Source organism: Gopherus flavomarginatus, chromosome 1, assembly GCF_025201925.1.
Source record: "Gopherus flavomarginatus isolate rGopFla2 chromosome 1, rGopFla2.mat.asm, whole genome shotgun sequence".
In the NCBI taxonomy this organism is placed as follows: Eukaryota; Metazoa; Chordata; order Testudines; family Testudinidae; genus Gopherus; species Gopherus flavomarginatus.
The window spans coordinates 31,817,331-31,844,179 of NC_066617.1; the positions used below are offsets into that span (position 1 = coordinate 31,817,331).

A 26,849-nucleotide genomic window follows, 5' to 3' on the forward strand; every position below is an offset into this window, starting at 1 on the left:
TAGTCAAACTTTGAGTCAGCTGTGCTGCCAGGAAATGAGGCAGCCTGGTTCAGGGGCTTTCCCCATTGACCCAGTGGCAGGACTGCCCATCACTGATAGGGCCCCACCCAGAGGGTCTGAGCCCCCTTATAGACTGCCATTATAGACTGTTAATTGCTGTCTGTCCCAGCCAGAGGGCCCTGGGCTAATGACTGTGCTCTGTCCCTCCCAGAGTACTGGAGCTTCCCACTATAGACCATTGTAGTGAGGCAGAGTGGCTTCCCTCTGCCCTCGAGAGCAAGGGACCACTACACTTGGTGGAGAATGCAGGCATCCCCCCAACCCGATACAGGGGGACAAGCCCAGTGCAGCAGCAAATCGAATTCCCCCCTCTGCGGATGACAAAACGGTGAACCTTCCCACCCAGAAAGAATGGAGGTCAAGAAACTTATCAGGTAGCTTGCTGAGAGCCAACAACAGCAACATGTGGCACAGCTTCATCTTGAGCACTTTTGAAGCCAGGATACTGACCTAGATGATACAGTCTATAGCTGTGTCTCTATGGTATTAAGTTTGAGGGTTTTCTCACACTTAAAAATAAATCATATGGCATGTGTTATCACAATGTTAAAATCTGAAATATTGTCTTCCATTGTCATCACAGCATCATTTTCACTATTAGGTCATGCAATTTTTTATACACCCGTTATATGCCATATGTGAAATCTTTGTGCACATACACACACCCCTTTATGATTTTCTAAAAAACACTTTATCCTGGTTTATTTGAGGTCTTCTGTTCCAGTCAACTGTTTTTGTTATTGACCACTGCTGCCTCAAACAGTGGTTTACAAAATTTAATTAAGACTCTCTAATATAATATTGGAATTGTTTCCTTTTGCAATTGATAATTGCAGAGCTACATTTTTCTCATGAAATCTTGTAAGAGAAATATTCTTATGATGAAATTACATTTCAAATTGACTTCTCCCTGAAAGTTTTTTCTATTCTGTTGTACAAATTATTAGATTTGTGTGTCTTTATATATCAGAATGAGTGAAGGAAAGTTGATTTATCCCTCCCCTACCTCTTTTCTTTGAAAACTGTCATCTTTTCTGCAGTTTATATCATTCTGTAAAAATATATTTGATTTAATAGATTAATCCCAGGCGAAATATTGTGTTGAGCTAGCTAAGGTTGTAAATAACTATGTGTTATATAAAGGGAAAATGTCCTTTCAAATATTAATTTTCTCAAAAACACAACAGTCTGGAAATTCTAGAGTAACATTTAAATGTTAAAGAAATCCCAAACTTAATGAAGTAGAGACGTGCACAGTTAAGCTTACTGAAGCAACCTTAACTCTGCCCCCAGCTCCTATCCACCTAATACTCTGCATACTCATCTTATCTGAATGCAGTTTAGAAACATTTTTATGGCAATTTTGAAGGACGTTGAGAAGTAAGGTTTTAACCCTGCAGCTATGACCTCTTAAATACCCCAAATCTGCCTGTTGGTTTAATTCGCCTATGAAACAGGGATTTTGGAGTACACAATTTGAGTGTACAGTTAGTTTATCTGCACTAGAAAGGTAGTACAGTTAGATCGCTTGTCAGTTTTTCTGAGTCATTGTGATGAAGAAAATGCACATCATGACTAGGATTGTTTCCTCTAGTTTTTTTTTGTGATACAGGGGCAAAGCTTGTCAGTCTCCTTAATTTTATATATTGTCGCTTTCTAATGTTGTATTTTTTTAAAGTTTAATTTTAATCTGGAATTTCCAGACTTTTTACTGTTGTATTTTAGGATAAATACAACATTGTCTAATTTTTTCTTCCTTAGGCTGTAAATATTTATCAATTACTTAACAGTTTAATCAAGTTTTTGCACTGAAATTACCTTCATTTAAAAAAAAATGTTAAGAATTGCTCAGTGACAGGAGTCTCCGTAGAGCTTGAGAGAACAAATAAATTGCAGGTCACTACCTCTGATTCTCCAATGCATCTCTACTCCTGCCATGAATTGTGTACCACCATCACAAGAAGCCTCAACAAGATCTTAAACTGTGCTCTGCAGGTCAGCAGAGTCAGGTTCTGAAACATAAGAGAGAGAAGACATTCTAGGGTACATTCCTGCAGCATTTGTCATTCATGTGAGTAAGGACTGCATACGTGACACTGTCGCAGTATAGCTACATCCCGTCACGGGGTGTCTGGTTGCATGGGACAAAATAGGGGTTACGGCTCAAGTGGCTAGACTAGGTACTGCAGTCCTAGGCTACAAAGCAAAGCAGCGCAACCTAGTGGCCAGAGTCCTTGGGGCTGCCTTTGCTCTCGGGGCAGCACGGCCTAGTGGCTAGAGTCCTCAGGGCTGCTCTTGCTCTCTGGAGCAGTGTGGCCCAGTGGCCAGAGTCCTTGAGCCGTTCCCACACACTGCGATAGGTATGGGGTATGGTCGGGGGACCCGGACCCATCCTTCTCCACCGGATCCCGACCCAGCGCCCCATGAAAGTAGTCCATGATTCAGCTCTGTTTCCTATCTTAACAGTCATGTTCCCTGGGTCGCTTCCTACCCAGGGTTTCTGCTCTGTCAGTTCTTATGGGGTGTTGGCCTTCCAACTCACTGTTGTCCTCCAGAATTATCAGGGGTTCCACCATCAATCCCATTGGCTCGGCCTCTGCAGTCTGTAGCTCCAGCAATTCCCTGACAGGAGCTGGCAGCATGTGGTCCATTCTCCTCCTCATCCAGCCCAAACTGAGTTGGGCCACTCCCTTCTATATTCTGTCTCTAGGTTGAGCATGCCCAGCAGGGGTGAGGGGGGTGTGTCCTCTTCAGCCCACGGTGTGTGGTTAACTCCAGCTGGGTCAGTGCAAGGTCACAGGCCCCTAAGAAGATAAACGTAACAGTAACTTTTATGTAGTTTTACAGTTTGCTCCTTTAAATCCATATAAAAAACTCTGAATGCTCTAAAATACTTTACCTGGACTAACGTGATGTTAGGTTGTAAGCTTTTTCAAATTCTTACAACTGAAACATAGCAACAAAGCAGCAGTAGTAAATATTTATATTATGATAGTGTCCAAAGGCCCTGTTTGAGATTGGGGCCCCATTTTGCTGGATGCTCTAAAACACGGGAAAGAGACAATCGCAGCCCTAAATGACTTACAAAACATAAGTGAATTTCTATCCTGAAAGCATGTCGCATAGGAAGAAGTATGTTCCTTTTTGGTAGACTTGATTCAAATAGCACAGCTATATTTTATTTATTTTGTTCGTGCTTTTTTTAAGAAAAAAATTATTATAACTATTATTTACTGCTGGTATTTATTTTAGAAAGTCTATTTAATTGTTCAGCTTATTTTTCCTTTTCACTGTTGCTTTTAATACCATACATGATATATTCATCTAATTATATGCAAGTAAACTTTAAAGATCAAATCATGGCTATGAAAGGGACCACAACACTTGAAGCAGTCAGATTTTGGTATTATTAATTCCAAAGCTGCAGTAGATACATTACCAAGTTCCCAAAGGCAGGATAAAATTTGAGTTTTCAACTTTCAGAAGCCACATCAGAATAAAAAATATATTAATTTAAAAATAATAAATTTTTAGAAATGAAAAAAAATCAGCATGCTTCTTTGATTCTATGTCTATGCCACTGCTCTTCTCTTTCTGCTAAGAGGGACAGTGGAGGGGGGTGTGGGAAGGACAGGCTACACTATCTCTTTGGTACTTATTCTGATAATAGGGAATATGTATCTGTGTACCTCACAATATTTGATGTGTTATAGCCTCACAACACCCCAGGGAGGTAGGAAAGTGCTGTCATCCCCATTTTACACATGGGTACTGAGATACAGAGAGACTAAGTGACTTGCTAAAGTCCACCACAAAAAGACTTTAGCAGAGCAAGGAATTGACCCTGATCCTCTGAGGCAAGAGTTCTCAACCTTTTTCTTTTTGAGGCCCCCACAACATGCTATAAAAACTCCATGGTCACCTGTGCCACAATAACTGGTTTTCTAAATATAAAAGCCAGGGCTGGCATTAGGGGGTAGCAAGCAGGGCAATTGCCTGGGGTCCCATGCCACAGGGTCCCATACAAAGCTGCATTGCTCAGTCTTCGGCTTCAGCTCCGGGTGGTGGGGCTCATAGCTCTGGACTTCAGCCCCATACGGTGGGGCTATGGCTTACTGCCCTGGGCTGCAATGAATCTAATGCTGGCCTTGTTTGCTGCCTCCTACCCCGAAACCTGCTTTCTGCTCTGGGGTCCTGGTTAAGTACTACTGTTCTAAGGCCCAAACTAGCAACCTTGTCACTGGACCGTCCTCCTCCTTCCCTGCCTTATATGTTATAGAAGAGAGGCTATGAAACAAATAGCTATACAACTACTATTTTCTTTCTGCAAGCTTATTTTCTCATACAGTGGTTTAAAAGGATTCAGCATATGTGGGCATTGTAACTATAATTGTCACATTATACTGTGTGTTAGCCATTCATTTTAACCATTTGGTATGTGAGATTAATGTACAAATATGTCACAGTTATTTATTCATATAGATTTTGATTAAATTTAACTTCTGGTTAAATTCCTCTTAAAATCATTTGATTCATTTACTCACTTTTGTATAAAGATTAGGTAAGATTTGCTTTTTCTATGACTGGGGTCTTCACCGTTCTCATACACTTACAGGTACTTTCTCTGTTTCTCGACCAAAAATATTCCACATGTATTTTCCTAGAACCCCAGTATTTGATCAGCTGCAATTTAATATGCATTATTTTACTATTCACAATAGCACCGATAGGGGACACAGAACCGCCCGTTCACTAGAATGTGGCACAGAAGAAGAAAAGACTAACAACTTCATGCTTTTAAATCGGCATGTTCAGTACGAACTCTTAGGTAAGTGTTTCACTTCATATGTATAGGTAAAGAAAATATTGTTTAGCATGTCTATTTGTTTCTCTCTTTCAGTTATTGTAATGGATGCATGCTAGATCCAGATTGTGGTCTCTGCTACAGACTGAACAAGTCAAATGTTGTTGAGTCCTCATGTGTTCCGGTTAAGAAAGAATCTACAATGGCAGCAGCATGGGGCAGGTATGTCACTTTGAGAGTTTATGTTCCTTAATTCATAACTTGCCTCAATCAAAACTTAATTTCAGACTGCTGTGAGCATTTATGCTTTAATTGAAAATGGTATTCTTAAACATTTTTCCAGAAAATTGATCTTTTGACTGGTATTTTTGACATTATTATTTCATTACAGTATATAATATGCATTTCCAGTGTGGAAAAGGCCCCATGTAGGCTTCATTTTTCAAGGAAAATAAAAGCTGTCTAGGAGTGAAATACTTGTGATGGTTGCCTTAAAGGTCACATCAGATTTTTTGGAACACTAATTGCAAAGAGCGATGAAAAATTAGTACTTGTGCTGTGACTGAATGATAGCTTTGAAATACATTAATTAGGCAGACTTCTGTGCCACTCATATGAAGTGACTAAAAAGGCAAGATATAGTGGATATGTTTGTGTATTGACACAGCTGTACACACACGTTTAAGTGCTGCAACACAAAGAGAGTGGCAAACCTCTAGGACCAACTCTAAGGGCACTTTCATTTCCCTGCTGTTTTGGATTTTTTCTTCTGAGACAATTTCCCCTCCCACTACACCCTCCAGTTGCATTTGAAGCTGTGAAGTTTCATTTTCTTTTAAAATAGTTTCTTTAAACCTTACCTTTGTTCAAACATTTGCCACAAAAATTAAGGCAAAGCTGATAGGCCCTGTCACTCAGCTGAACAAGTCTAAAATGTCAGCTGCATGGTATGTGCAGGAATTTGTGGGTTCCCACATTTTTAAAGTGGCAACACTGTATATATACCTTGTGCTTGTGCGTGAATATATATGTATACAAACAGAGAAGTTCCCACTAAAACATCAGCAGTTACCGTGCCCTTGCACATGAGGTAGCAAAGCATTTCCCTACCCTTAGAAAGATTCTATATAGTTTTAACTTTTATAAGGCAATCACTTTATGACCAAGAACCTGTGATAGTGTAGTGTAAAGTTTTTATGAACATGACGTTGGGATGGTGTGAAGTCACAAGGGAATTATATATGTCATCCATGACTGCTGATAAAACCTTTCTATCTCATCTCACTACTATGTATTTTGCTTATACCACATGTTCCATAAAAGTGTTTTAGAAAAGTTTTAAAAGTTTTTATTGGAGCTATTTTTTGTCTTTCTCCAACTTCAAAATCAGGTGCCTTAGCTATGATGAGTCACAACTGCCCAAGGCTCAGAGGAAATGAAAATATCAAACTAACTACGTATATAATGTGTGTAAAGTGTCTTTAAAAAGGACCTAATCTTTGTTCTCTATACATTAAAATTTTATGTCCAGTCTCTCGGGCCGTTCCAGGCATAGAGGCGAGTGATATGATTCTATTAGATCAAGGGATATTATATTTATTCACTTATGAAAACGCATCACTGCTGCTTTGCTGCATCATCATATTGTGGCTTGATTTTAAAAGTGGTTGGATAATTTTGAGACCAATAAAATATATATTAAAAAAAAATCTAAAATAAAGGCTATAAAATCTCATGTGTAAGGGACCAGGATGTAGGCAGTCTTGGCTGGTATTCACCCGTCAAGGATGGCCACAAGGCGGTAGCTAGCAAGCAGGGATTGAAATAATCGCTAGAACTGGGACTGATAAACAAGAGTCAGGGTCAGAGTCAGCCTGGGGTTGGAAACCAGAGATCAGAAAGCAAGATGTAGTCTGGATTCACAGCAGTCCAGAAGCCTGTGTGGTTGTTCAAGACAACTTTCTGAAACAACCTCCAGGGTTAAATAAGCTCATAGACCAAACAGAGGGGCACAGGGTGTTGTCAGTATGGGTCATTAGGTGGTATGTCCTGTGGTGCCTAATTGCCAGAGTGTTCTTTGGATGGGGCTCTGTACAGCGTCCCAGTAGTGATGTGGGACTGTCAACTATCCCAGACTCAACAGACCTGGGTTCTAGTCCTACAGAGCCTTACATCATGCTTTTGAGCATATAGTGACTATCTCCCCTGTAGCTTGCACAATCTTGATTTTCAGAGGTGCTCCCATATTCCTTTATTTGTCATAATAGATCTTTCTTCATATTCAGGATCAATCTTTGTTTCATGTACTCTACCATTTTAAGTACCATCTCTGTAGCTAGGGAAGATGTAATAGTATACAGTAAGACTTAAATGGAGACATAAACTTGTTACAGATAATTGCTAGATAAATTAAACTTATTTATTAAGCAGTTTTCTTGTTTACCTTGCAATGAAATGAGCATCTGTAATCTTTTATATTCCTGATTTATGCTTCCATAGTACTCTTCTTTACAAAGTCTGTTGACACATATAAGATATTAAGGTAAAAAATACTTCTGTTCCGTAAGAGAAGTTATTATAAAGGCAATGATCTAAACATTTCACCAGAGAACTAGACTCATGTAGGTTTATAGTTACTCAGAAAATCCTGCCTAAGAGGAGGAAAGCCTGCTACAATACTCACTGTAAGGATGTAGGACCTAGAATCCAGATCTGCAGAGCTAGGACAGGTGATACCCATAGTGCCACCTGCAGGCCATGCAGAGCAACAGCCAGGGAGCACTGTGGAGAATAGACACTGCAGGAAGTACCTCCCAAGGAACCCAGAGTGACAATACCCTGCAGCCCTCTGATTGGCCAGCCACCTTATTTAACCCTGGAGGGTGCCCCAGGACGTTGTCTGGGCAATAACAGAAACTTCAGGCCTGCCGCAACTCCAGACCTCACCTCATCTCCTGATCTTTGATCTCTAATCCCAGCCTGACCCTGACTCTTGCCTCATGACTCTTGCTTGGTACTATCTCCGGTCTCTGACTCCAGCCTGACTTTGACCCTGAACCCGCCTCCTAATTCCAGTCTGGTACTACCACAGGTCTCCAGTCCCAGACTGACTTTTACCCTGACTCTTGCTTAACGAACCCAGCTCTGGTGATTCCTCTGATCCCTGCTCACCGACTACAGTCCCTGATGTGTGGACCCAGCCCAGCTGTGACCTAGTCTCTTACAGTTTGCCTAGACCCACTTCCAACCTCCTCTTCAGGAACCCGTTAACAGGGATATGGGAGGGATGGGTCTACCATCACCCATTGGACCCCATGGTGCACCAGACCTGCAGGAGCGGGTGATGCAACTCCAAACCAAGAACCATCTGCTGCAGTTCTAGGTGGCACAGCTCTTAGAGGAAAGTCAGATACTCCTTAAGCAGTTAGCACAGTCCCAGGAAGAGAATTCTGTGCTCCGGGCTCGGGTTGGGCCACTTCCCTCTCTACAGGCCCTGCACTACCACTGCCCAAACGATTTGAGGGGAACTACTAGAAGTTCAAGGGGTTCCTGAACCAGGGCCATCTCCTTTTCCTGCTCCGCCTTCTAATGTATCCCACCTACCAGGCCCAGATGGGACTAGTGATCACTTTGCCGGCAGAAGAAGCACTAGAGTAGGACAGCCTGGTGTTAATGGACTGGTATGCCTTCCTGTGAGAGTCTTCAGCAACCTTTGACAACCCTCATGCACTTGCTCAGCTGAAACCGCAACTACGAGGCCCCGGCCAGGATAGGGGCCAGCTGCCTCATACGCTGCCCAGTCCTTTGGATAGAGCCAATCAGTGCGACTGCTTTTGGGCCCCGCACTTTGGGGGGCACCATGGGCCAGTGCTATTGACCAGTGTGGTTGGTCCTGGAAGACATAGGCAAGGGAACTAGGAGTGCGGAGGGTGCCCCTGCACCCCAGGGGCACCGCCTGCCACCCCGCACACCCGGAGTCCCGGCTGCTGCCCTATGCAATCAGGGCTCTGCTGCTGCCCTGCGCGACCAGGGTCCCAGCTGCTGCCTACACGACCGGAGATTTGCCACTCGCATTTCAGTGCAGCAAGTCCCCCGTCCCAGATGGAGCCATGAGCCGCCGTGGCGCTATGGCCATCAATAACCCTGTGGTAGGCACCGGTAACTGCCAGCAGCAGCAAGCGGCCAGCACCAGGCAGATCCATCCGACTGGCCCAGCTGCAGATGCAAAGCAGGGCCCCCAAGCCGGTGGAAACTGATTTGTCCCAGGCCCCACACCCCCCATAGGGACAGCCCTGCCCAGTTTCATCAACTTGTAACTGATGTTGAGTGGAATAAGGCAGCCCAACTACATCATTTTCAGTGTGGGCTTAGTGAAGGAGTAAAGGATGAGCTAGCCTATGTTGAGGCCCTGACTTGCTTGGATGCTTTCATTAACCTCTCTCTCTGCACTGACAACTAACTGCATGAGTGAAAGGAGAGGAGGGGCACCCTGCCACTGCTTCACCCACACCCTAGACCGAAAGCCCGAGCGCCCAACCATGAAATGATGTAGGTTGATCAGGGCCACTGATGCTTGACCATGGAAGAAAAGAAATGGCAACAGCACAATAACTTATGCTTTTGTTATGGAGCACCAGCAAGTGACATGGCCTCTTGCCCATTGCAGACCTTGACCCCTTAGTTATCAGGAAACAAGCAATCTCAAACCATATTGGGTCGGGGGGTGCGGCCTTGGCACCACTGGAGCATTGTGCTCTGGAACTATCCCAAGCCCTGCAGAGAAATCTGATCCAGGATATGCAAGTCCCCCCACCACACTTCCAAGTATGAATAAAGTAACATACCGTGAATGAGGCCAAATGGATTACTCAATGGGCCCTGGTTGCTTCCAGGGCTACCAATATTTTTTAGATGCTAAAGCCACTTGAGAGCTACAAACCCTCCTCCATTAAAAGCATACATCAGTTCTTGTAGAAAAAATTGGTGGGTCCCTCCTGTCCTTGGGGACAGTAATGCAGGAAACAGTATCTCTAGAGGCTGTAATCCAGGGCCATTAAGAAGTGCAACAGTTCAATATGGTCCATTCACCACACTTCCCCCTAATTCTCTGTATCACCTGGCCAGAGCAACATGACCCTTGCAACTCCTGGCAAGAAAAGAGGATCAGCTTCCCACTAGAATGCTGCTGAAAGGTCTGCTTATGTGCAACTGGCCCCAATCCTCTGCTTCAGGCTTCTGTAGCTGATTAGAAGTGACAGCACGTGTGGGGGAACTCTAGATGGCGGCTAGCCAGAAGGAGTCACTCCTAGGCCTGAGTCCCTGTCTTTTGAAAAGTATTGGAATTATGTGGAAGTTTTAAAAAGAAGATTGTAGACATGCTGCCTCTACACTGGGACTATGACTTCCCCATAGATGGGCGAAGGCCCCTTATGGACGGGTTTATGCAATGTCCAATCCAAAACTGGCAACCCTTCATGCGTACATCCAGGAAAACCTGGCCATGGGCTTCATCCAGTGCTCCACCTCTCCAGTAAGGACTCTTGTCCTTTTTGTTAAGAAAGGAGGACAGAATGCTACACCTTTGTGTAGAGGGCCCTAAACCCAGAAATGGTCCAAAACCGTTGTCCCCTGTCCTTAATATTAGAGTTACTAGATTATGTGCGATCAGCCAGAATTTTCACCAAGTGGACCTCCGGGATGCTTACAATCTAGCGCACATCAGGGCAGAAGACAAATGGAAGACTCTGTTTTGAACCTGCTGTGGGCACTTCGGATATTTAGTAATGCCATTCAGGATGACCAACATTCCTGCAACCTTTCAGCACTTCATGAATCACGTATTTAGACGCATCCTGGACCAGTATTTAATCCTCTCTCAATGACATAACTGTGCTTTCAGGTAATCCTGAGCAGCGTTGTTACCATGTTCATTCCATTGTGGAAAGATTACAGAAGCATAGCCTGTTTGTGAAATTGGAAAAAGATTCTGTTGACCAGTCCTCCAAAGAATTCTTGGGTTACACCGTTTACCCAGAAGGAATCAAGATGGGCCCCCAGAAGGCAGTGCCCAGGTCGCTGCAGGAGTTACAGCACTTCCTGGGCTTCATAAATTTTTACTAATGATTCATTCCAGGCTTCTCAGGGCAAATAGCACCCATGACCAACCTCTTCTGCAAGGATGTCAGATTTGTTTGGACACATGGAGCTCACCATGCTTTCGAGTGCTTTCAGCACTGCTTTCATTCTAGCACACCCAGACCTGGCCCAGGGATTCATAGTGGAATCTGTTGTCCCCAGTGTAACTATTGAGGTCAAACTCTCTCAGAGGCATGTTCCACAACACATGTTGCACCCCTACACTTACTACTCCCAAAAACTCACCCCTGCCAAACTAGAATTATAAGATAGTAGATAAGGAACTATTCACAATTAAATCAGTCTTTGAAGAGTGTCACCATCACCTTGAGGAAGCCCAAAACCATAAGAAGCATGAATATCCGTGAAACGCTCGAGCCTTGAACCAAAGACAGCTCAGGTGGGTTTTATTCTTTTCTGAGTTCAATTTCTTCATTACTATCACCCAGGAACCAGGAATGGGAAAGTCAATGCTCTATTCTGAAAGGGATGAATGCTACCAAGAGGGCAAGGAGCCTAACCAAGAACTCCCCTGTCTCCTAAAACCCTACAACTTCCTTAGTAGCACAGTACACCAACACCTGCTTGATCTAACCCAATCTGCTTTGCAGGGCAACCTGTTAGCCCAGGAGGTGATAGAACAGCCTGTGCAAATGAGAGCCAGAACCAAAATGCAATGCTGCACACAGGATGCAATCGTCTACTTCATTGGGCTCATATACATTCCACTGGCATGCCCCTGGCTGGAAGTGCGCCATCTCTGCCATGACACTCCATTGGCAGGCCACTTTGGCTACCTTACATGTTTTCACACCCCTTTCCATTTCTTCTAGAGGCCCTCTATGCAAGCCGAAGTCCTATGTGTGTGGACCAGAACTCCCCATGATAAGCCCCTCGGCACCCTAATACTCTTGGACACCCCACCTAGACCCTGAGCCTCAATCACCCTAGACTTCATAATGGAACTCCCTAACTCTGATGGCCATATAGTGGTCTTGACTGTTGTAGACCAATTGACCAAAATGACGCATTTCATCCCCTGTAACAGCCTGCCCTCTTCTGAAACAACAGCTCGACTCGTAGTGGTTCATGTGATCTGTCTTAATGGGCTTACAGACTGTATCATCTTGGACCGAGGCCCATAAATTTGTCTCTCACTTTTGGTGTGAGACGCTCTGGCTAATGGACATTCGTGCTTTTACCTCCTCTGCATTCCACCTTGAGACAGAAAGGAAGATGGAGAGGGTGGACCAAGTATTAGAGCCATACCTACAGTGCTTTGTCAGTTTCCACCAAGATAACTGATTCTCCCTCCTTCCTTATGCCAAGTACTCATACCACAATGCTGACCATGCCTTCATGGGGAAGAGTCCCTTCTTTGCAAATTGTAAGTTCCACCCTCACTTCCACCTGGCCTTGCCAGCAGCCTCCCTGAACCCTGCGGCTGCCAACTGGATCCACTGAATTCACCATATCCAGGAGGCGTTTAAGGACCACTTTGAAGATGCAGTAGGTCAGAAGGTCTGGCATGCAACAGGCCATCCCTCAAGATAGGCCACCAGTTCCTTGGACCCTTCTGGATTTGTCAGCAAATCAATCCTGTCACAATCAAATTTCATCTCCCTCAGTCCCTTAAGGTACATCTTTTTTTTCCCATGTATCCCTCCTGAAGCTTTCTAGGGAGACCCCTTTCCTGATCAGTCCCAACAGCCTCCCCTGACAATCCAAATCTAAAGGCATGAGGAATATATAATCCATGCTATACTGGACTCTAAACTGCAGAGCGGGAGACTGCACTACCTAATTGGCTGGGAGGTAGTACAGTCCTGAAGAACACTCCTGGGAAGCTGCCGCCCATATCCATGTTCAGTGAAAAGGTTTCATCAAGACCACCCACATAAACCAGGTCCAGTGTCCACCCAGAGGGAGGGCACCCCTGAAGAGGGCGGTAATGTAAGGATGCAGAGCCTGAGTCTGCAGAGCCTGGGGTGGCTGACATTCTCCTAGTGCCACCAGGAGGTCATACAGAGCCACAGCCAGGGAGCACTGTGGTGATTAGGCACCACAGGAAGTTTTACCAAAGGGATCTGGAATGATAATACCCTGTGGCCCCCTGATTGGCCATCCACAGTATTTAAGCCTGGAGAGTGCCGCAGGAAGTTCTGTGTGCAACAACACAGTCTTCAGGCCTGCTGTAACTCAGAGCTAATCTTGGCTGCTGATCTTTCTTCTCTGATCCCAGTCCGAATCTGATCATGCCTCCCAATTCCAGTCTGGTACTACCTCTGATCTCTGCTCTGCGACCCTGACCTGACTTTGACCCTGAGTCTTGCTTATTGAACCCAGTTCTAGCGATTTCTTTGACCTCTGCTCACCGACTACTGTCCCTGATGTGTGGACCCATCTCTGACCCCTACTCTTACACTCACATTATATAGATCTATAAAATATAGCCTCATTTCCACATTTAGCATGTACAGCTTTTGCTAGCCCCAAATCTTGGCCCCATTGCACTGATAATCGGGGCTGTGTGCTGGGGAAATTCTCCAAAGGTAGGTCCTGCAGGATGTGAAGTGACACTGGTGCCACTCAGTGGCTTCTGTTCCAGCCTCTGTGGTGGAGTAGCTACACAGTTCCTCACACTCTCCCTCATATGCACATATAGGGGAATGGTTATGGACCAGGAAAGTGGCCCTGTTTGCTTCCAGGTCCCTGCTGCATGATGATTCACAGGGAATTCCCAGGGATCTGGGTTCCAAGCTAGCCTAAGTGCACATTATAGACTCATAGACTCTAGGACTGGAAGGGACCTCGAGAGGTCATCGAGTCCAGTCCCCTGCCCTCATGGCAGGACCAAATACTGTCTAGACCATCCCTAATAGACATTTATCTAACCTACTCTTAAATATCTCCAGAGATGGAGATTCCACAACTTCCCTAGGCAATCTATTCCAGTGTTTAACCACCCTGACAGTTAGGAACTTTTTCCTAATGTCCAACCTAAATCTCCCTTGCTGCAGTTTAAGCCCATTGCTTCTTGTTCTATCATTGGAGGCTAAGGTGAACAAGTTTTCTCCTTCCTCCTGATGACACCCTTTTAGATACCTGAAAACTGCTATCATGTCCCCTCTCAGTCTTCTCTTTTCCAAACTAAACAAACCCAATTCCTTCAGCCTTCCTTCATAGGTCATGTTCTCAAGACCTTTAATCATTCTTGTTGCTCTTCTCTGGACCCTCTCCAGTTTCTCCACATCTTTCTTGAAATGCGGTGCCCAGAACTGGACACAATACTCCAGTTGAGGCCTAACCAGCGCAGAGTAAAGAAGAAGAATGACTTCTCATGTCTTGTTTACAACACACCTGTTAATGCATCCCAGAATCACGTTTGCTTTTTTTGCAACAGTATCACACTGTTGACTCATATTAAGCTTGTGGTCCACTATGACCCCTAGATCTCTTTCTGCCATACTCCTTCCTAGACAGTCTCTTCCCATTCTGTATGTGTGAAACTGATTGTTCCTTCCTAAGTGGAGCACTTTGCATTTATCTTTATTGAACTTCATCCTGTTTACCTCAGACCATTTCTCCAACTTGTCCAGATCATTTTGAATTTTGACCCTGTCCTCCAAAGCAGTTGCAATCCCTCCCAGTTTGGTATCGTCCGCAAACTTAATAAGCGTACTTTCTATGCCAACATCTAAACCGTTGATGAAGATATTGAACAGAACCGGTCCCAAAACAGAACCCTGCGGAACCCCACTTGTTATACCTTTCCAGCAGGATTGGGAGCCATTAATGACTACTCTCTGAGTACAGTTATCCAGCCAGTTATGCATCCACCTTATAGTAGCCCTATCTAAATTGTATTTGCCTAGTTTATCGATAAGGATATCATGCGAGGCCGTATCAAATGCCTTACTAAAGTCTAGATATACCACATCCACCGCTTCTCCCTTATCCACAAGGCTCGTTATCCTATCAAAGAAAGCTATCAGATTGGTTTGACATGATTTGTTCTTTACAAATCCATGCTGGCTATTCCCTATCACCTTACCACCTTCCAAGTGTTTGCAGATGATTTCTTTAATTATTTGCTCCATTATCTTCCCTGGCACAGAAGTTAAACTAACTGGTCTGTAGTTTCCTGGGTTGTTTTTATTTCCCTTTTTATAGATGGGAACTATATTTGCCCTTTTCCAGTCTTCTGGAATCTCTCCCACCTCCCATGACCTTCCAAAGATAATAGCTAGAGGCTCAGATACCTCCTCTATTAACTCCTTGAGTATTCTAGGATGCATTTCATTGGGCCCTGGCGACTTGCAGGCATCTAACTTTTCTAAGTGATTTTTTACTTGCTCTTTCCTTATTTTCTCTTCTAAACCTACCCTCTTCCCGTAAGCATTCACTATACTAGACATTCCTTCAGACTTCTCAGTGAAGACCGAAACAAAGAAGTCATTAAGCATCTCTGCCATTTCCAAGTCTCCCGTTACTGTTACCCCCTCCTCATTGAGCAGTGGACCTACCCTGTCCTTAGTCTTCCTCTTGCTTCTAATGTATTGATAAAAAGTCTTCTTGTTTCCCTTTATTCCCATAGCTAGTTTGAGTTCATTTTGTGCCTTTGCTTTTCTAATCTTGCCTCTGCATTCCTGTGTTATTTGCCTATATTCATCCTTCGTGATCTGACCTAGTTTCCATTTTTTATATGACGCCTTTTTATTTTGTAGGTCACGCAAGATCTCAAGGGTAAGCCAAGGTGGTCTTTTGCCACATTTTCTATCTTTCCTAACCATCGGAATAACTTGCTTTTGGGCCCTTAATACTGTCCCTTTGAAAAACTGCCAACTTTAGCGCAGCCCTTTGTCGGTTTCTCAAATCCTGAGCTCCCTGTGCAGAAAAATCGCTATAAAACGAGAAGAGGTAGAATTTTCACTAAGCTTGAGTAAGGACTGCGAATTAGGCCCAAAATTGTTATTCAGAATAATAGGTATCTAATAGCTGTACATTTAGTTTCTTATTAACAGTATCCTCGTGTAGTGTGTACATACTGACACTAGGGCAGAAATTGCCTTCCTCTTCATCCTTCAATATGTGTCTTTTTTTTTTCATTTGATAAAGTTATTCTGTCTGAAGCTGGATTGATGTTGGCACAATCCCCTTAAGAATGCTATGTATGTTTAAGATGGAACGCTGTTTACATGATCCCAAAGAAAAATTCTGTACTCTGTCAGTATCTCCAATTCATACACATATATAGTTTCTTTGCAGTGTACATTCATATCTCTTCTGAAGGTATGATTCCCACTCACAAGTTGGTAGCATTCATCCCCTAAGTGAGGCATGCCTGGCAGACTGTGTAAGACTAGAACTACCTATAGAAAGCCCTGCCGTTTTTGTTGTTGTTGTTTTTAAATAAAAACAAAACCTGCATTATTCTGCAGTAATGGCCCCTAAACATCATAAAATTACTATAACTTGTAATGTTTTGGACTACTTCTGTAGAATACTATAGATATTTTTTAAATGTTTCCTCTGTTCCTATTTTGTAGCAATAACACTGCATGTATGTTTACAATGAATTACAATTATTCACAAGTACAGTATGTTCCAAATCAAGAATATCTGTATGATGGAGGAAAGGAAGATAGAGATTTCAGTCCCTTGAGACTGCCAGCAAGGCTGTTTATGTTGCAGAAGTTGCCATGGAAACCTGAGAAGAAAATTGGAGTCAAAATGTTTGTACAGGAAAAATATGATACGCTGATTCTCTCAAATGTAGGGAACCCCATGGCAAACAGTGGGATGACAAGAACCCACAAAAATAAATCCAACCCAAACGTATGCCATGAGAAATGTGCAGTCTGGTTGACAACAAGGAATTGGAAGGGGGGCAAGTTTCCATAGAGAAGAGGCTAGAAGAGATGTTGCATGTTTGATCTGTTACATAAACATGACTCATATGTCAGGTATATTTCAGGGTGAAACATAGAGGGACAGCTCATCTAAATCATTAGCATAGACACGGCAAGCCTTGGCATTTTTGTATGGACCTGAGAAACAATTTTTGCATGCACTGCCAAGCTTCCTGACTCCTGCATACAGTGATCGCACCACTGTTCCCAAGGCCAGCCCAAATATTTTGGGGTTGGTTAGCAAGATTGTTCTGTACTGATTCATTTTATTTAAAAGGAAGGAAGAGGAGAGGGAATATTGAGATCACTACCAGCCACTTTCTGTGGGAGAAGTGAGGGCCCAGAATGTGGAGTTGATTATTCCCAAATCTGTGCTTAATCCACTAGACCACACTGCCTCTCTTGAACTGCTCCTTCACTTCCTAACAGAGGAACCAGGGAGAGTATCACCGCAAACAAATCTGGGGTCTTCTCAGAAACTATGTGACTTCTGTTTGTGCATTTCATGGAAGCTCCTGCCCCAAGGCCAATCCCAGAGGGCAACAGGGAGAGACTTTTAATTGTCAAAATATGTAAGATTTTATCTCTACAAGGGAGAAGGGGAAAAATAATGAGACCTGTAGTTACTCTTGACACATCTATATCCTCAATACAGTGGGACTGTGCATGTGAGCCCCCAAGATTGGTTCTGGACACAGTCAGCCTGTGGATAGAAACAGATCAGCACCCATGGCTATAACTTTATGCACTAGATAGTGCATTAGCACTGAGGGAGGGAGGCATTAGCAAGAGCTATGTGCATTTTGCTTTTGTAATCAGTTGGCTACAAGGGTGTTGTTGGCACACCTCCAAGAATGCATGTTCTCTATTCTGATTTTTTTTAAAGTATCCTGGTTCATCAAAAAGTAAATTGGACAATTAGAGACCAGATTTTGAGAGACTAGAAATCCTAAATAGATTCCTGCTATGGGGACATTTTAAAAGTTTGTTTAATTTCAAAGAGATTTAGGTTTAACTGATCATCTTGGGTACCTGCCTGTGGGTGAAACTTTAGAGAAAATATTTAAAAGGCTTTGTAAAGACTCTGGAAAATTGTGAATTAATCCCATGTTTTCTATTGGACCGGTACATATCAGACAAGATTGTTGAAAAGCAATTTAAATACTTTTTTTCTTTATGGAGATAGTAGATGTTCTTGGAGGGTTCAGTAGGTGGAGATTTATTAGCAAAGGGTCTTTTAGCTGTTCGTAAATGACCCTCTTGTATTTTTTTCATGTCCAATACAGTGATAAACTCATTATTACTCAGTTTTCCAAGCCATTGATCAATTTGTATAGTAGCTTCTGATATGACAGGTATACCATGAATCACATTTTATTTATGATTAAAATGTATGTGTCATTTGTGTATTTAAAACCTGTGAGTGTGTCTCAGTTTATTCATAGGAGTTAGATGCATAAATCCCCCTTGTACATCAATCTGAGATCAGTAAATACTCTGAGAATGAAGTTTTCGTCAATTCAAATGAAGTTGCTTGTTTTGCATTACAGGGAGTATCAGTAAAAATATTATTAGTGAAACTGCAATCTTCAGAACCTTTCTATAAAGACTTGCATTTACAAGTTATTTTAGTAAAAATGGAAGTATTGGGGAATCTGTTTCTCTTGCGGAGATCTCAGGTTAATAGATTACAAGCATGAATATAATGGCTTCTGTATTTTTAAAATGATAGCACAACAGAGTGGATAAATAACTGAAGATGCTAGCTAGATCCGCATATTGCTAACACACAGAAGGAGTACATTAACTAATCAAGTACCCCCAGAGGGATTTCTTTCTGGGTAATGTATGTGACCCTAATCTAATTATTCAGTCAACTAAAATATCCACAGTCTTAATAGGCTACAGAAAACAGTATTTTATTACTATTTTATTACTTTTCTTTTTCACTGGATCATTTTCAGAAATAAGAATGAAATATTTTCTGCATTAAGTAAATAGAGACTTGAAGAGAATACAGCCATTCTAATTGCAGATTTGCCAAAAGCTGAAAATTGCAGATCTTTGTACAGTAGGAATCACCATTATTGGTGCAGTCCTAAAATAACAATATGGCCATATTGTCCCATTGGAGTAAATACATTGTGCAGAATAGTAATGTATAAAATACAAGAAAATGTGAAAATAGAAATGAAAAAAATTTTTTTTACTGTTTTAGGTTCTTCAAATTTCACTGTGAAGCCTAAAATCTGACAAACTATCCTTTTTCTGAGGCTGGAGTATGAGGTCACTTTCATTTTTCCTATGCTGATCCTGACAACTTCCATTCTTAAGAGTTAGCAGGAAATTTAGAAATCATGGATGTATACTTCAATATTGTCTCCACTAACCATTAACAGAGTGAGCTAGCAGAACAACAGGACAAAGCAATATGTATATTAGGTCCACAATCACAAATAAACCTGCTGCTCCTGTTGCATTTATGGTCAGGTGGCCAGCAGAGTATTTTCATAGGGCTGTCAAGTGATTAAAAAAATTAATTGTGCGATTAAAAAAATTAATTGCAATTAATTGCACTGTAAAACAATAGTAGAACACCTTTTATTTAAATATTTTTGGATGTTTCCTACATTTTCAAATATATTTATTTCAATTGCAACACAGAATACAAAGTGTACAGTGCTCACTTTATATGTATTTTTATTACAAATATTTGCACTGTAAAAAACAAAAGAAATAGTATTTTTCAATTCACTTAATGCAAGTACTGTAATGCAATCACTTTATCATGAAAGTTGAACTTACAAATGTAGAATTATGTATAAAAAGACCCTGCATTCAAAAATAAAACAATATAAAACTTTAGAACCTACAAGTCCAATCAGTCCTACGTCTTGTTCAGCCAATAGTTCTGACAAACAGATTTGTTTACATTTGCAGAAGACAGTGCTGCCTGCTACTTGTTTAAAATGTCACCTGAAAGTAAGAACAGGCGTTTGCATGGCACTGTTGTAGCCGGTGTCACAAGATACATGCCAGATACGCTAAAGATTCATATGTCCCTTGATGCTTCAAGCACTATTCCAGAGGACATGTGTCGATGCTGATGATGGGTTCTGCTCCATAACAATCCAAAGCACTGCAGACCGATGCATGTTCATTTTCATCATCTGCATCAGGTGCCAATGGCAGAAGGTTGATTTTCTTTTTTGGCGGTTTGGGTTCTATAGTTTCAGCATCAGAGTGTTGCTCTTTTAAGATTTCTGAAAGCATGTGCCACACCTCGTCCCTCTCAGATTTTGGACGGCACTTCAGATTCTTAAACCTTGGGTCGAGTGCTGTAGCTATCTTTAGAAATTGCACATTGATACCTTCTTTGAAATATGTCAGATTTGCAGTGAAAGTGTTCTTAAAACTAACAATATGTGCTGGGTCATCGTCAGAGACTGCTATAACATGAAATATATGTCAGAATGCAGGTAAAACAGGGCAGAAGACATACAATTCTCCCCTAAGGAGTTCAGTCACAAATTTAATTAACACATTTTTGTTTAGTGAGCATCATCAGCATGTTCTCTGGAACGATGGCCAAAGCATGGAGAGGCATATGAATCTTTAGCACAGCCGGTACGGAAATATCTTGCAACGCCAGCTACAACAGTGCCATGCAAATGCTTGTTCTCACTTTCAGGTGACGTAATTAAGAAGTGGGCAGCATTATCTCCTATAAATGTATACAAACTTGTTTCTCTTAGCGATTGGTTGAACAAGAAGTAGGAGGGAGTAGACTTGTAGGCTCTAAAGTTTTACTGTTTTGTTTCTGAGTGCAGTTATATAACAAAAAAAACTACATTTGTAAATTGTACTTTCATAATAAAGAGATTGCACCACAGTACTTGTATGAGGTGTGTTGAAAAATACTATTTCTTTTGTTTAGCATTTTTACAGTGCAAATATTTGTAATAAAAATTATATAAAGTGAGCAGTGTACACTTTGTATTGTGTTGTAATTGAAATAGATATATTTGAAAATGTAGAAAAACATCCAAAAATATTTAATAAATTTCAGTTGGTATTCTATTATTTAACAGTGCAATTGATTGTGATTAAAATATTAATCGTGATTAATTTTTTTGAGTTAATCGTGTGAGTTAACTGCGATTAATCAACAGCCCTATATTTTAACCATCCTGACCTGTCAGCCCTGAAAAATCTGTCAGCTGAGGGCAAGTTTTTTTTTGTTTTTGTTTTTTTTTTACTTTAAGGGTAGATTACCTGTTGGGCCTGTCAACTTTGACAGTATCACTTTAAACAGTTTTTAAGTTTTCATATATGTACATAAAAAATTCCGATGAAGGCAGGGGGGTTGTCAGAACTGTCACAGAACATATAGATTTCTTGATTTTTAAAAAATGGGAGGGGTGTGTGCAGAAGAAATAAATCCATGCTTGGAACTGCGGGGGGGGGGGGCGTTGGAGGACAGGGTGCTGCTGTTTTGTTTTATGTTATCCTAAAATGTTTTATGTTATCCTACCTGCTGAAATAAAAGCAATTATGAGATCACAAAGACAGTCTGCTGTGCAATTATCAGGAGACCTGAGTTCTCAGCTCAGCCACAGATTTCTTATGTGACTCTGAGCAAGTCACTAAGCTACCCTGTGCCTCAGAGGGTGCCACCAAAGGGTGTTCCTTTGCCTCAGAGGGGTGCAGTGAAGATAAAATTAATTAATGGTTGTGAGGTGCTAAGATACTATGGTGATGGAAGATAAGTACCCAGACAGATGGAAGGATAATGAACCAAAACCACCACCATGTCTGTTAGAATCTTTCCCTCAAAGAAAAAAATTTGCAAGTGACCCAGAAAGTGATGCACTGCTTAGGCAAGTGCTCAAAATAGCCTCAGTAACTACTTCCCAAATTGCTATTTTTCTTCCTTGGGTAAAGTCAGAGAAAAATTAGTAGTGAATCAAGTTTAACAGCAAAATTCTCATGTTCTCAGATGTACCGCAGTCTAAAAGATAAGATATAAAGGGAGAATGAGACAAACAAGCTGGTCGCAGCTGGAGGAGACAGGGTAAAAAAAAAAAAGATGTGTGGAATTCTTAGACCAGGGGTCGGCAACCTTACAGAAGTGCTGTGCCGAGTCTTTATTTATTCACTCTAATTTAAGGTTTCACATGCTGCTAATGCATTTTAATGTTTTTAGAAGGTCTCTTTCTATAAGTTTATAATATATAACTAAACTATTGTTGTATGTAAAGTAAATAAGGTTTTTAAAATGTTTAAGAAGGTTAGTGTAAAATTAAATTAAAATGCAGAGCCCCTCGACCGGTGGCCAAGACCCGGTCAGTGTGAGTGGCACTGAAAATCAGCTTGCGTGCCGCCTTTGGCACATGTGCCACCGGTTGCCTATTCCTGTCGTAGACAATCAGGCTTAACAATGGCAGCTCACCATTTTCCTACGCAGTATCAGGTTTCTGTGTACTGTTTGTGTAATGCTGGCAGGCCCCCTTGTCATTAGGATCCAACGGGGGTTCTCTGGAGCTTAGTGCATGAGCCTCTACCACATAAGCTAAAAGTCAACTGGCTCTTAGCTAAGACTGTAGAGTAGACTCATTAATTGCCTTCTCTCTCTCTGTGGTCTTGGTGCCACGAGATGGGACAGAACACCACACCCAGGAGGTGTGTGGGTTACATATGCATTATGGAAGAGGAGGGACTTGAAGTGACGTTAGGGATTTCAACTGTAAGCTTTTCCTACTTGTACGGGCAGCATGGGAGAAAGCATGAACGTGCTTGCTGGAGAATCAGGCTATTGAGGCTGGTGTCAGCGGCAAAATGAAGGCAGACATCATCTCATGGTAAGGTCAAAGGTCAGGTAGTTCTGCACTAACAAAGTTGTGAAGGGCTTGGGACGTGAGGATAAGACATTTGTGTTTGCAATGTAAGAGGGGGCATTAAAAGGGGGTGGTGATCTAGACAGAACGACAAGTCAGCACAATGATCTTGGTAGCAGTGTTTTTGAATAGATTTGAGTGGGGCAAGGTTGAATCATTGAGGCCACAGAGGAGGAGATAACAGGAGTCAAGGCATGGAATGATAAGGGCTTGAAAAAGAGTTTTGACAGTGGCCAGAGAGGAAAGGTCAGATCTTGCAGATGTCATGCAGGAAGAAATGTCAAGGTTTAGGCTATGTCTACACAAGGAGTGCGTTACCAGTATAAGTCAAAGCTATGCCCGCAAAGCTGGGCTTTGTACCAGACTATGCCCCACAAGCGAAACAAGCTATACTGGTAAACGTGCAATCCTGCTGGTGCTGGCGCAACTGCATCTGTGCTAAGGGCTATTGCCAGCACAGCCAGTCAAGGATCAAACCTCTTCACACCCCTGACCGACAGCTGTGCCAGCAGAAGTCTGTAGTGTAGACTAGGCCTTAGGTATGCCCTGGGTATGTGGGTCAAGAGAGGGCAGTCAGCAGAGGTGAAAGTAAGCCAGTACGCCCCAGTATCGCATACCGGCAAGAGCCAGTGCACCGTACCTCTGTGGCCCAGCTTCCTCAGGTGGCAATTTAAAGAGCCTGGGGCTCCCAGCAGTGGCTGGAGCCCTTGGCCCTTTAAATTACCGCCAAAGCCCTGACGCCGGAGCCCTGGGGTAGCGGCAGCAGGGCTTTGGGGGCTATTTAAAGGGGTGGGGCTCCCATTACCGCTATTGCCCTGGGCCCTTTAAATAGCCGCCAAAGCCCCACTGCCACTACCCCAGGGCTGCAGGGGCTATTTAAAGGGTTGGGGTGGTAGAAGCAGGGGAGTCCTGAGCCCTTTAAATAGCCCCTAGAGCCCTGGAGTAGCGGTGGGGCTCCGGGGGCTATTTAAAGGGCCTAGGGCTCCCGCTGCCTCTACGGCCCTGGCCCTTTAAACTGCTGCCAGAGCCCCCAGCTGCCACTGCTATCCCGGGGCTTCGGCAGGCTCCGATGGCTATTTAAAGGGCTGGGGGCGGTAGAGGCAGGGGAGCCCTGGGCCCTTTAAAAATAGCCCCCGGAGCCCTGGGGTAGCAGCGGCAGCTGGGGGCTCTGGCAGCGGTTTGAAGGGCTGGGTCTGTAGCAGTGGCTGAGCCTTGGGCCCTTAAACTGCTGCCGGAGTCCCCAGCTGCTGCTGCTACCCCAGCTGGGGAGGGGAGGGCACTTACCGGTACAGGGTGGGCCAGTGTTGGCTCTGACCCCCCCATCCCTGCCCCTTCCGACCGAGGCCCCGCCCCTTCCGGGGGCCAGAGTCATCCCCAACCCATCCTGTACTGGTAAGTCCCTATTTCTGCTTTCACCCCTGACAGTCAGAGATGAAGTCAAGATAACAGGAGGTCAGCCAGCAACTCAAACATAATGGAAAGACAAAGCAGTCGTCAAAGTTTTCATGGAAGAATATTACTCCTTGTTAGTTTTGTTCCCAGCAAAGCTTAAAAATTCAGGTTAAGATGAAGTCCTACATCTTCTGGAATGCTCCTTTGGCTAATAAATCAATAGAAAATTTTTTTTAAAAAAATGCAGCTGGCAATCACAGGTCTAATAACATTGTCATTGTTTAATAATAAAAATGGATAACAGAAGGTTAAATTGTTTAAAGTCTTAATTTTGTTTTGCTTATCACAATGTCATATGCAGAAATATTGTTTGGTTAAGAGACTTTTGCTTTATCTAGGAATTTATGATTTCACTCTTAACAATATATGGTCAGCGTAGAAGAAGTGTTTGATGCTAGAACTGCTGAACTCTTCTACTGAACCTTAAACAAGGGGTACTGCTGTTGTGTTGACAACCAGACAAGCGAAGCTTTAATAAGCATTAGATTATTGTATTTTCCCCTCTCTGTATATATGGGGATATAGAGTATCTGTGAGGGAGTCTTATTGATTTGTTCTCCGTTCTTTACACATATGGAATTGAAAAAAGAAAATTAGGAAAAAATCTATGTGACTTTGGATTATGACTTAATTATATTCCTATATCTTTTGCCCTTTTCATCATGGTCTTCCCATGATTTTTCTTAAAATTTATCATTATAAAATAACAATCCTACTTATTATTCACATGGGTTCTAATAGTAAATGACCTTTCTGGTAATATGGCAGAGCAAAATACTCCATAAAATCTACATAATTTTTTATCAGGTACATGTATTAACCATAGGTTGCATTAAAACACACTTCGGTTTAATCATCTAATTTTTTTAAGTGAATTTACTTTTTATTTTAGGATCTAGAACATCTTTTTTTTAATTCTTCCCACTGTTAACCTGTGTATTTCTTAAATTCACAGTTGAGTAATGTCAATTCACAGTATAGGAGGAAACAAAGGAAATAAATTTCAAAGTGTAGAATACCTTATGCTGTTCTTCCAGAAGGATCTTCTTTGTTAGCAAATAAGTTTTGTTAACTTTTTGTTAGAGCCTTATGTTCCATGCAAGGTTTTAATAAGGTATAAAAGTACAATACCTGGAAACAAGCTAGTGTTTTCTCATCTCTGTATATGGTAGAAAGAGGATATTTAATTTGCTAATCCATTGATACTTAGCTACATGTTCTGATGTTCTCTAAGGGAAGGAAAAGCAATTATGTCTTTCTTTATTGTGTGGGGTAACATTTGTATCTTGTTGGTTAATTCTTAATTTGTTTTGTCTTATTTTCAGAAAATCTTAGGAGACTTCATTTTTTGTCTTTTTTCTCAGATGCCTGAAGCCTCTTAATAATTATCATCAGACAAATATAGTATGTGTATATGTACAGCATATATGAAGTCAAGAGGCATAATGTTTTTGTGTGCAGTATTGCATTTTATTCTCTGCTGTACAGAAAGGAAGGCCTTTTATGAATATGCATGTTATTGCCCCTTGTTTCATTAAACTCCTCAGCAGCAAGTCACTAGATTTTCTCAACTGTCTTCTCTAAATGCTTCATGTCTTGCCAGGCTGCAGGTTCATTCCAGGCAAAACACTGTGTTCCATTCGAAATAAACAGCTGTAGCAAGTAAGTTAGGAAGGGTATACGTCTGTAACAGAAGTAATAATCCAATGCTGGAAGCTGTCATGACCACTCCAGAAGAGAGAGTGTGAAGCTTGAATAGCATGAAATGACATCCATTAGTTATTTAGGGTCCAATCCACAGCCATTTGAAATCAGTGGGCTTCAGATCAGTCCCTTGATGTTTTTCTACACATTTTAGACTCAGGAAAATGGTGAGGTATTTTGTTTTCTTTGTTAAAGCCTCACCATGAATGTTTGAGAAGATATCGGCTCCCAAATGGTCAGGATGGTGGCAATAGAAACTTAGATTAAAAATAAAAGTGTGTGTGTGTGTGTGTGTGTGTGTGTGTGTGTGTGTGTGTGTGTAGATCATTCCTCATCCTAGAACTCCCCAGATGGTAGAAGTGTCTCAGACAATAGGAATATTTTTTGTTTTGGGATGGGCCAGATTCTGTGGTATGTTCTAACAGCGAATAATGTCCTTTTTATAAGTTTCCTGAACCATTACATAGAATTATATAATTGGGATTTGATTCTCTATTAAGCTTTGTAAGATGATTCCTCTGTGAAAGGAGGTAATTTTTAAATAAATTCTATTGGACTTTTCCATAGAGAGAAACTGGAACAAAATCTGGTTTCAGTTTAATTGGCCAGGACACCAAGATGTTCCCAGTAAACAGAGAAATCGGTTCACCATCTTGAAGGTTATGGGAAAACATTTATAATTTAACACAGATGTGGTTCTGAAATTCACTGATTTGTTGTTCTAGATCAAAATGAGTCAGTGGGTTGGATTTTCAAAAATGTCTAAGTGATTTAAGGAGCACTAATTTCAGGGCTGGCCCACAACATTTTGGCACCTGAAGTGGGGAGCTCAAATTATGCCCCCATGCCCCCTTGCTTGGGCCAAAATTTTGAAAGGTCTCAATT

The 26,849-nt window shown here is 42.2% G+C and overlaps 1 protein-coding gene and 1 long non-coding RNA gene across 8 annotated transcripts in view; one reads left to right on the forward strand and one right to left on the reverse strand.

The window, feature by feature from the left end:
* The window catches only part of LOC127042904 (uncharacterized), a 347,285-nt gene that overhangs the window by 313,236 nt on the left and 7,200 nt on the right, over positions 1–26,849 (reverse strand). The gene's annotated exons all lie outside the window — the stretch shown is intronic.
* SLC2A13 (solute carrier family 2 member 13) overlaps positions 1–26,849 on the forward strand; it is a 366,744-nt gene that overhangs the window by 285,059 nt on the left and 54,836 nt on the right. The window contains exon 7 of the mRNA XM_050936208.1: positions 4,961–5,086. Within this exon, the coding sequence (XP_050792165.1) occupies positions 4,961–5,086 (126 nt within the window). The remainder of the gene's footprint in view (positions 1–4,960; positions 5,087–26,849) is intronic.